The 12,013-nt window shown below is 43.1% G+C and overlaps 1 protein-coding gene across 5 annotated transcripts in view; it reads right to left on the bottom strand.

The window, feature by feature from the left end:
• The window catches only part of gria4a (glutamate receptor, ionotropic, AMPA 4a), a 78,519-nt gene extending 67,142 nt beyond the window's left edge, over positions 1 to 11,377 (bottom strand). For all 5 annotated transcript variants that reach the window (XM_078104052.1, XM_040176379.2, XM_078104045.1 and 2 more), the window contains exons 1-2: positions 10,915 to 11,377; positions 7,963 to 8,121 (exon numbers count right to left, since the gene is read on the bottom strand). In XM_078104052.1, the coding sequence (XP_077960178.1) occupies positions 7,963 to 8,121; positions 10,915 to 11,008 (253 nt within the window). In that variant the 5' untranslated portion in view covers positions 11,009 to 11,377. The remainder of the gene's footprint in view (positions 1 to 7,962; positions 8,122 to 10,914) is intronic.
• Positions 11,378 to 12,013: the final 636 nt, after the last annotated feature.

Raw genomic sequence — 12,013 nt, 5'->3', positions numbered from 1 at the left:
TTTCACATACTGTCTAACAAACACCACAACTTGTCAGACGGAATTTTGCTCCTCCATCTGTCCGTCAGATCGTTTTACCACAAGTGGAAAGAAAGAAAGAAAGAAAGCTCACACGCTGAGGTTTAGCTAAATTTGCAAATAAATATTTTCTTATTAGCTGTTTAGCGGATGAGAAAACAAATTGATCTGCTGGTGGTGTAAAAGGCTATGTTAGAGGCAAATGGTGGACCAGCTGACATTGCTTGCTATTCTTAAATCAAGCCAGCCAGCAAGAAGGAAGGAAAGAAAGTAAGAAAACCGTCATTGGTTCCTCCTGTATAAAATTTGATATGTTCCTACATGGGACTGATATATGTGCTGTCTACAGTCTAAAGTCTGCACTGACAATCGCCAATTGCAATCTAGGATTTCTTAGTGGAGCGTTTCCATCCAGCTGCTCAATCAACAGACAATAATAGCCCCTGATTAATGCTAATTTGTTACTGGAATTACAAAACATGTTTTTCTGCAGTGGGATGGATGGACACAAAAGGGGAAAGAGAATTCTTCAAATACATCTGTTCTTCTCGGGATAACTTATGCACGTGTGAAGACGGTTTACCCACTGCAAAATGACTCTGGGTGGACAGTGAGCGGTGCCCCCATCCCTATGGATATTACACAGCGAAAAAACAAAACAGCAGCTCTGGGGCTCTCCAGGCAGTTGGTGATCCCATTTAGTAAACACCCTCTGGTGACTCCTGCAACTAAAAGGGCCCCAGATGGGACGGCTCTGACCTTGTTTTGAACTAATTCAGCACTGCCAAGAGGTGATGTTGATGCTGAGCTAGTGTACACTTCCTAACTCAATGCTTTACTAAATAGTGAGTTTGTCATCATAGAAGTGCAGATTAAAGAAGTGTCACTATGGTTATCACAAACCAGTATTTTCTATAATATAGTGTTATTTGATATTTTATTTACTTTCCAAAAAGGAGGAATACAGTGGATTGTCCGTGCAATAATAATTGTTAATTGTTAATGCAGCCTCATTAGACGTTATGTACAGATCTTCACTTTGCCCAAAATTCATCTTTCATGGATGAGCATGAAAAAGAGAACTTCAGTTCACTTCACCCAGATCAAAGGATTGTTCAGGCACCCAAATCAAAAACGGGGTGAGCATGACCAGTGGTGGAAGTGTCCCAGTGTGGGTTCATTTCCTGTTTTATTTTGTAGTTTCCCGCCTCTGGTGTCCCTGGGTTAACTACACTTCTTGCCCTGGTGTGTTTTCCCCTGTGAGTGTGACACAAATTACTGTATTTCTTCTACCCTTTCTCTTTTTTGAGTGGTACGAGGCAAATAAAATATAGATTTTGGTGTGTTTAAAGGGGGGATTTGTAAACTACCAAACTGCCAAAATAACCTTTTATGTGTTTATGCACCCGTGGTTCTTACTAATATTATGGCGGGGTCAGATGATTGGGTGGGGGTGGAGGGGCAGGTCGCACGCCGGAGGACGGAGCGGAAGCCGGGGGCTGTGGCGCACATGCTCCCGCTGGAACTACCTAAGTATGCGGATATGAAGTATGAAACACAACCGGAAGTATATATATATATATATGAAAATGAACGGGATCATTTTTGATACTGTGATTATTTTTATATTAAATATAAATAAATGTCACATTTTACATTTTAGTCAATCGCGCTGCCTCCGTTCTCTCCAAAGCGGAGGCGGGGCTTAGGCAGCGTCATCACATACGCAGACACACATCTACATCCGAGCCAGTTAGGATAAACAAGTCCAAATGGACTCAAACCGTATCGCATCAAGCCCGATGCACTGCCCTTTGATGCGCTTAAATACCTCAGCAAGAAGAGTTCAAATGCGAGTCAAACAGCGATGTGCCTTTTGAATTATGGACACACGCTCACCAAATACCAATGCTGTCAGAAAGAAATTGACCTCTACGGCCAGTAAACACACAAACAACAACAGCACCATACATACACAGCAGCCACCTCTCCGTCTAGTAAAAAGGTCAGATGACTTAAACTGCAACGCCGGGCATGTGTGCGAGTGTGTGCACATTGTTTGTGTCTCATGTTTCATACTGCCATGGCGGCCTCTTTGTGTGTATCAGCCCCCCATGATAATCGCCACAAGGTGCATAATTAATTCCTCCATTTCCATTGGTGGGTTTCTCTTTCTTCCCGCTGCTGCTCTCATCGGTTAAACAGCTTTCTTTGCTTCCTATTTGTAAAGTGTGATGAATAACCTGCTTGTTAACTAATAATCTATTACACTCGCAAAATACTAATTGGCCATTAGGGATGAATTGTTTCAATGCCGACACTTGAGGTTTGGGAAAATCTCAGTGTTTAAGATGAGCAAACACAACCAACGGATCCTTTGCTTGGGTTCTTTTAAGTGAAATCGTGTGTGTGTGTGTGTGTGTGTGTGTAAAGGTCAGGCCTCTCATCTCTAAGTGAGCCTCGGTGAGAAGCACAGAGTGGCAGCACTCATCAATATTAACTAATGCCCTTCCTTTCATCCACACCATAAATCCATGGAAACAAACACACATAAGGGTTTGGGGACTAGTTCTTGTCGCGTGCAGGTGTGTGTGTCTGGGTGTGTTTTAGGGAGGAGGGGGTGGGGCTGAATATCGTTTGTGGCAATGGGAGGGAGACGGGTAATTAAATCAAAGCAAACATAGGGCCTGTTGGTGACATATTTGAAGATGCAGGTGTAGTGATTGCTTCAGTAGCCATTTGAGTTCGAATAAATCCGCCACGCATCCATCACGGCCTCGTCCCGGGCCAAAAGCCACTTAGCAGCTAATGAGCAACGAGACGGGGCAATGACAGACAGAGGTGGGTGTGAGAGAGAGTCACAGAGAGACGGGTACTAAGTAACATACTGTAAAGGGAAAAAACGGATAAATGGGGAGCATGACTCGAGGAAATTGACGGTGAGAAATAAACTAGGTATATGTCTGTGTTTGTGATTATGCATGAGCGCATGCTCATATGCATGCAGAAAAACTGAAGGGAATGAAAGAGAAGGGAAATGGGAATCCTTTGATCAGAAAACATGAAAACAACAGCAGCAAATGTCGAGACACTGAAGCACAACAAAAAGACGTCACAGACGATTACTGTGAGCACGGCTCCATCCTGCATGAACACCCACGTGTTTGCTAAAGGAAATGGGTAGGACTTCAAATCCGCTGTCAGCTCTTCTCAGGCCACCCCTCTTTCAAACGCCACAGAGTTAAAAAAAGTGTGGGTGGGAGAAAAAAACTGTCAACCATTTTTCCCCATTGAATTGGAAAATGGTTGACAGTTTCAGCATGTGACGGAGGATGTTACTCCACCAGCTTCAGTCTGCCTGGTCTGTAAAACCTGCAACAAGAGCGTCTCACCCCATCTCCTCTTGCCTCGAGTGAATACTTGCCCTAACTGCTGTTTCATTGTTTTTTTGTTTACCCTTATAACTAAAACATTTTGTGCCCCAAATGTCAGTCTCTCTTTAATGATTATCACCGGCATCTTAAAGTCCAAGACTAGTTGTGATGTTATCAGTATTTAAAAAATCAAAACATTAACATTTTAATACCTAATTAAAATTGCCTCTGTTGGTTTTTTTTCATTGCCTCTGCTTTTAAAGCCTTATTTTGTGCTTTCTAAAGTCCCGGAATACAAACTATCATCATTGCTTAGCGAATGTAATTGACATGCCCTGAGATGTCTGAACATCCATTCATACTGATATTATGAGACTGAACAACTGATGTTTTGTATTCTTTAAAATACAGTGTGTCATAATGGTCGAGGCTAATGTTGCCTGTGCACCACAGCCTTCGGCCCTATCTGTGGAAGGAGAACATTTGGTGCTGTTAAAGCTCGTGCAACAACATGTCAGCTTTGATTCACAACTTTTTAATGACAGAAATGAGAAATGAATAAATAAATGAATAGTCTGTGCGACTAAATTAAATCAGATTACCTGAAGCACACATGCGGATTGATTGCGGCGTTGTCTAATGACATTGCTTACTTGTTGGTCATTACTGCTGAGGCTACACTACAATGATGAAACACACTGATCCTTAAGGGCCCCAGTTCTCCCACATGAGCCACCATGCAAAAATACACACACACACACGATCTGTTCGGTATTTGACCATTAGTGGATGAGAAAATGAAAAAAGTTTTAAAGCTCCTGATATACGATGAAAATATCAATTAGTACCTTCGTTGAGAATCCCCAAAACTGCCTTTATTAATGGTTCAGAGCAGACACTAAAAACCATGCCTGTCAGTGCCGGTTTAACTACCATTACCAATCCACATACCTCACAGTCAATATTAAATTAACATTATTGATTTGTAAATGATTCACTATAAGCACAATCAATATTTATTCTAGATGGCAAATGAGTGACTGCAACCATCAATCATCCAAACCGCCACAGCACACATCATAATCACTATCATTAATACATACTGTTCCGTGTGGACAAAATACAATACAATCAAACACTTCTCTTCATTTTGGACCGGAATCTCTTCAAATACAAGTGTTACCACACGTATGGAGAATCACATTTACAGCCGTGGAAGCACGTCATTGTGTCTCTGAGCGCCGGCAGACCAACCAGGCATAACCACCTCTTGGTTACAAATCCTTTCCTCTCCATTTCTTTCTCCTTTGTCCCTAATTCACCTTATCACTTTCTGCCTATCTTCATCACGCTCAGTCTCAGCGGATTTTTTTTCGCAGCACGCGCACACACACACACACACACACACACACACACACACACACACACACACACACACACACACACACACACACACACACACACACAGTCACGCTCATATGTGCCCGTGCACCTCGGTGACACACAGGTTTTCTCACATGCCTTCAGCATTGGCAGAAATATTACCATACATGCGCACACATGCATGGTGGGTTTTTGGTCATGCTAATCCATGTGCATTATTTTTTATAAGCCATTGAATACATTTGGTGAGGAGCCCAGTATAATAGTGTGATTCTCTGGCCGAGGCACATACAAAATATACACACGTACTGTATGCAAAACACAGCAAGCAAAAGTCAGACATAAATACACACCTAAACAGATATAGTGTAGGATTATTATACAATAAAAGAGCCACAGGTATGCAATACAACGCAGGAAACCACAAGGAAGGAGATATATTAATGTGTGGCGCTGGGACAATAAACTATAGTGTATTCCTCGGGGGAATATAGAAAACGATGAAGACCAGGGTTTTTTTTATGATCCGTTCACGCTTCCTGAATACTAGAATACAGAGCAACTGGCCAAGGTCAGAGGCAGAATTCCCCGTTGTAATTCTAAGCATTGCTCGCCACTCGGCGCAAGAGCCAGGGATTAATTTAGAGATCCATTCACCATCTCCGTGGAGACGGGAGCCACGGCAAAACATGACGAAGTATACAGTACAGGAGGCGAGGAAGGGGGAGAGAGAATTTGAGGTAACGGGGAGACAATGGGAGAAAGCGACGGAAAGGAGAATGAGAGAGATGGAAGAAGTGAGAAGTCGAGCGGGAGGCAAAGAGAGGTGCAGATAGGGAGAGACGGAGAGGAGGCTAAACGTAGCCCGCGGAGAGCAGGCGGATCACATATGAGAGCTCCGTTGTGCCAAAAGCTCCTCGTCTTATGACTGTTTGAGTGTGCATGTGCGTCTGTGTGTTTAGCAATAGATGAATGCATATTTGGTGCATTAGTGAAAAAAAAAGCACGTTCATGGCAATCGAGGAACAGCCAGTGGAACAGTGTGACCTTTATTGTAACTGAACCACCAGCAGGTCATTAGGTTTAGTAGAACTAGTGATTTCCAGCAAATAGTGCCTCAGTTGGGCTTCAGTACTTGAGCCCGTTTAGGAAAACACCGTAGAACTTTGGGGCCCAATGTCTTTTCCATCAGCACACCACTTTACTCATCCCGAATGAAATTGCATACAACGCCCCTCATATTATAACAATGCCACCTGATGAGCATTCAACATGTGCCTTCCCACGCATAACAGCTAAACAGGGGACAGAAATAGATGCAGCAGGTTGTGGGTGGGAGGTAATAAATTGACTATTCATTTTCAAATCATTAGGAGTTGCATTAACTAGATTATTCATTCATGTGCAGGGGATAGGAGACAAAGAAACTTGGACATTACAATGTCATTCGGAAGTTAAATCCTGCACTAATACTTCACATAAATAGTCCAAATATATTTTATTCATGCTTGGCACAATGCTAGAAGATATTTCAGGACTCCTTTGAGAACCAATTTTCAGTAGCATGGTTTGACACTTGAGTAGCTGGAGTCAGCTTTCATTTACAATCTCAAGATTCCTCAATAATCTTGTTAAACAAAACGATATTACCCAAAGGAGAAAAACTGTATTGTTGTATTACACTGTATTGATCTTATTTGTCCAGCCTAGTTAACAGACCCGGTGGTCGATTTGTTAGAGTTTAATGAGATAAGGAGGTGAAACATTGCAGCACAATCATGACACTGTCTAAATGAGAATATATGTTATCATACCTGAGAAGGGAAAGTTTGATTCTAAGGAGAAGGCAGCAAAATGCAAAATGGATAATCATTGATTTTGTGGTTTTCTATTTAATCCACCAAATTACCACACATTGCTCAGCCGCACTACTCTATTTTTTAGGTAAGAAAAAAAATTGAATGAGATAAAAGACAAAAAGAGAATACATAAAAAATGTGTTCTCAGAAGAGCAAACTATTCACAAGCAAAAGCAGAAAGACACTACACAACATTAAAGACATTTAGATCAGTGTGGCACAAACAAGGGCCACTCAGCAGATGTCACAAAAGCAAATAATCAAACATCCAAGTCAAATACATGCAGAGAGTCACGGTAAAGCTCCACTCTAAAAAAGAAGCCAGAGTAATCAAATCCATATGGACATCTCACGGTCCTGGCAAACATTAATAATTATTATGCCAATAATTGTCCTTCGTAATGACAAAATAGGATCAAATCAGTTTCAGTAAATTGTGATGCCAGTGCAAGTGGAGCCTCAAGAGGCCAGCCAGACAGGACGAATGAAGTTGAAGAAACAGAAGTAAAACCTAAAAGGGGAAAATAGATCACAAGTATCATCCCACACTTTTGCTTCGGGGAAAACTGCAAAGCAGAATTGTGGGATGAACAGCTGGTGAACGACGAATACTATAATTTCAATTAAACCCGCGTTTTTTACAAAAAGGCTCCAGCTTGTCATGCTTGTTCCTTATTCCATGTCTATTCTCACGGATATTCATCATAAGAAATATGCACTGCTAGGCCATAATCGGCCTGTGTTCACATATTAATATTCACGGCACAAATACAGTGCAGACAGCGTGCCAAGCACCACTGAACTGTTCAGCTCGCCTACATATCCTTGTTCACATGATTCCAGGAGGACAGTAAGCGAGGGATTAGATCTCGACTCACAGAAAGGGATGTTAAAACATCCGCTGTCATCATTCAAAAGATCACAGAGGACACAAGCACCAACTGTTGAACCCGCCCACTTTCACCGCTGTCTGCAAATGTTCCGAGACTGATTTGAGGGCTAAAACACGCTGTAACTCTGAACGGTTTTGTTACCTCTTTTTTGCAGAAGGAATCTGTAGTGCAAAGTGTATTGTCTAACAATGCCTGGCAGTCAGGCAACGTTTGTATTCATCATGCCTAAAAGCAAGATATTCAAGGTTTTAGCTATTCAGCAACTTGTGGACGAGACAGTCAAACTATATCTACCATAAACTTCTGTTCCAAAGAAGTTGCAGTCTGATCTTTAACAACACAAGTTAATTCTTCCGAAGGAATCAGGCCAAACAGCGGACGTGGAGAGACGGCAATAAAGAAAGGAGGGAAAGGGCCTCTGCTTCGAGTACTTACATGCATTGGTGACAGCAAAACTGTTGGCGGTCTCTATGTTGTCGACGTGTGGGACCAGGTTAAAGGGAGCTTCCGTAGCGTTAGGGCTGGTATTGTGAAGGAAGATGGCTAATCGGAAGGCTGTATACTCCTGATCCGTATTCCTAATGAACAAACCACCTAGAGAGAGGGACAAAGAGGAGATGAATATGCAGTTGTGGAAAGGAGGTGATGCAGCGCAGAAGGGCAGTGTAGGAGTGTGGTCGCAGACGAAGAGAGAGACAGGAAGGAGAGTAATGTGGGGATAGAATAACAGATAAGGAAGAGGACGGCAAAGAAAACAGAGAGGAGAGAGATCTCCATTAGCTTTGTTACCAAAAGCAATTTGTCTTGCAAACGATTCTCACACATACACTTAAACATTATGTCAGACACACACGTGGGTACCCATACAGCACATTTTCATTGATGAAACGAGGGGAAGACAGAGAGGAGGAGAGAAGAAAAGAGAGACAACTAAGCTGACAGGAAGGCAGTCCAAGAGATAATGAGTTGGACTGAACATAAAGGAAAAAAGAGAGAAGGAAGGTAGACAGTCAGTTAATTAAATAAAGGAGGAGCGTGGACCATGTAAAGAGAAAAGGGAGAGGGAGGTGAGCGCTACGTTTGAGTTGATGTTATCAAATGAGAGAATCCCTCATTATGGCTCATCTGGGAAAATGAGAATCAGAGGGGATGATGATAAAAAAAAGAAAAATAGACAGAGTTGAGGAAGTAGTTGAAGAACATGTTCGAAAGAAAGAGAGAGAGAGAGAGGTGTTCTCTCAAGATACTGTATGCATCAAATCTTCTGCTTGAAATTGAGACAACTTTGGGTCATGTGACCTTTTCAGAGGTGTCCTATAACCTGAGACCGGTAATACTGCTGCTGGAATATAATTCCAACAACTGCTGAAATGAACATGAGAATGGATCAAAAATAACATTTACTTGCCATTGAAAAATGGAGGGGAATAAAAGGCATCAGGCTAAGACAACATGTAATAAAATCCCCACGTATTAACCACATCTTGCCCAGCCCTTTGTAGGTCAGGCCAGCAAAGATAGAATTACCTTAACTGAGCCATAATCAATGTATTGACAAAACGTTCACAGAAAATGCCAAAAGCTTGAGGTACAATTTCGGGCAACATGAGATGTGTCAACTTTGTGAAAGGGGTATTACTAAGGGTTCGTAGGGTCCTGTCATCCTGTTGTATTGGTATTTGTATGGATTTTAAATGCTAATCCTGTACATTAGTCCTACATTGCTTCTCGCGGAAGGTTGAACTGAACTCAAATAAAGTGATGTGACTTAAGTTTAACTGAATCAGATTCAACGCCACTGAATTGGATTACACAGACATACTGTGAAGCCTTGACATTTAATCAGGAGACAGAGAAAGGGGGAGGCGAGGGAGGAGGGAGGCTGGGAGGGAAGATGAGAGGTGAGTGGCCAGGAGGGAGAGCGTATTGAACCAAGCAATCGTCACCACATAACATTTGTGTCATTTGTGTGTGTGTCTGCCTGTGTTTCGTTAAACGTTTGTGTTATTTTCTCATTTTCTTTTTTAATATCCGCCAAAGTATAGCGTAACCAAAGCAAAACAAAAACCACATACATGAATACTTTTAGGGTAGAATTATACATGTTCACACACACACACACACACATACACACACACACACACACACACAGACACCTACTGCAGGAGTGTAGCTATGTACCAAAATGACACGTTATTGCACCACTTTCTCAAAGAAACTCATCTGTGTCCGTCTCTCTTACACACCCAAAAAGAATCAGTCCGTGCCTCCACTGACGTTACACTTGTGTGCAATGCAGAGATATGCAAATTGCTCGTCAAGTGAAAGATCACGTCTGTATATTGGATTGTTTAAGGGGGGCCGTCAGTGGCAAAGATTCACGTGTGTTTCTGCACGATCAAATGTGCTAGTGGAGTAGGCATGTCCATGCGCGTGTGTACCCTTTGTGTGCATATGTTCCCTGGGTAAAAAGTATACATATATGCGAATGCATGTTTGCAGCTCTGTGCACAAGGAGCATTTAAATCATGTGGGCATTTTTTTTGACTACATAGCGTACAGGCACACAGGCATGCTTGAAGACGTTTGCAAATATATGTGTGTTTCTGTTTGTGTGTGCCAAGCAGAAAACATTTAGCGTATTAAGTTCATCGGCAGCTGCAGGGAGACAGAGTCAAGGAGCGAATCTCATTATAGGACCTCCCAGCTGGCCCCACAATCAGTGATGCAGTGCATGCATTATCACAGACATGCCCGTATGTATAAGAGAGAGGGAGAGACGCTGCATGCATGTGTGGTCCCACTGAGAAAACCAGTGACGATCCAGATCCAGTTAACTTTATCTGTAAACTATAAGGCAGGTTGAAAGACAGGCTTCCTCCGCACTGACAGGAGGGTAACTGGAAAAGGGCAGAGAGAGAGAGACACACAGAAAGAGAGAGCGAGAGAGAGAGAGGGAGAGAGGGAGAGAGGGAGAGAGGGAGAATACTGCAGTGTCCTAACAGTAAAGAAGCCTGAAGGGAATAAAGCTCCCAGAGCAACCGTTAAAATACAAGCAAATTCCGTAAAAGGATAGGCAGAGTGGAAGTGTGCATTTAAAAACCATAGAAAAGAAACACATTTCTCGCTTAACATATTGTCTAAGAGATGAGTGGAAAAATATGCACCTGAAGAAAATGTGTTTCTATATTTGTATTTTCTTTTCTTTCCTGCATACATTTCTTTCGCAAGTTCCCCATTGATCTGTGTTTTGGACGGTCCTGGTACACCCCCCCCCCCCCCCCCCCCCTTTCCTTGGTGAATGATGTCGGCTAGAATCCAATAAGAAGCAGTGAAGGGGCTCAGATCTGAGTGCCCGTGCGTAAATTCAGTAATCCTCCAACTCACCTATCTGCACTGAGCTGGGGAAAGCCCCGGACGCCAGCCCCCAAAGGGCGGAATACACCCCGAGAAAGTGCCAAGACAAAATAATAATCCTCATTTTTCTTTTCTTCAATCCCTTCAGAAACTGTTGAGAGACATCGGGATAGACACCAGGGGAGAGATGCGAGAGGGCGAGAGAGAGAGAGAGGGGGAGAGAGAAAGAGAGAGAGAGAGAGAGGGGGGGTGGGGGTGGGGGGGAGAGAGAAAAGGCGTCAGGGAAAAAAAAAGAAAGGAAAAAATAAGAAAGATGAGAGAGAGCGCTTTTCCCCCCGGTTTGTCCAGCAGTATTCCTATTCCATGGTGGGATCGTTCGCTTCTTTCCCCGCAGTGTCCGCTCAGAGGAGAGCTGTGTGTCTGGCGCACATGTAGAGGGATGGAAAGAGTGGGGAAACTCGCTAGAATGATTGGCAAGCCGCACGGAAGAACTGGACATGCGCGCCATCTATCTCTCCCTCTCTCCCTCTCTCTCTCTCCCTCTCTCTCTGTGGCTCGCTTGCCTCCCGCATTTAACTCGCTGTAAAAAAAAACAAAAAAAAACAAAAACGTAACGAGCATCTGTAACGTATTGATAAGGCTGTATTCGGGTTCATTTAACGAAAAACCAAAAAAAAGACAACCCGCGCGATTAATTGTGCGTGTGCGTTATTGCGCGCAGTATTGCGTGCCCCCCCCCTCTGTGTAAGCCTGACAGCGTTTAGCCCGACAGAACTCACATTTCTTCGGTCAACACCCCGGATCATTCATGGGTAAAAGCGTTTAAGCGAGAAAAAAGGACGCATGAGGCAAACCACAAAAAAAGCAATGAAATAAAACGGCGAGAGACGATGAATAAGCCTGGAGTAGTTTGTGTTAGAGTGCATTATGTTTGTCGAACCCCACTCGCAGGGGTTTTATGTGCTGGTGGCAAGTCGGTAAAACTGACTGACGGTTGTGGGACCGCGCGGTTACACAGTTTCATTTCACTAAAACTAAAAGCGCTCCGCGGCTTGTCCCGTTGAGAGACGCGGTCTGTCCATCCCCGGAGGGGCTCCCAGTCGTCTGTTAAGCACACGAGTAGATTCAA

Source organism: Gasterosteus aculeatus, chromosome 1 (genome assembly GCF_964276395.1).
Source record: "Gasterosteus aculeatus chromosome 1, fGasAcu3.hap1.1, whole genome shotgun sequence".
Taxonomy (NCBI): domain Eukaryota; kingdom Metazoa; phylum Chordata; class Actinopteri; order Perciformes; family Gasterosteidae; genus Gasterosteus; species Gasterosteus aculeatus.
This window is presented reverse-complemented; position numbering and strand designations above follow the sequence as displayed.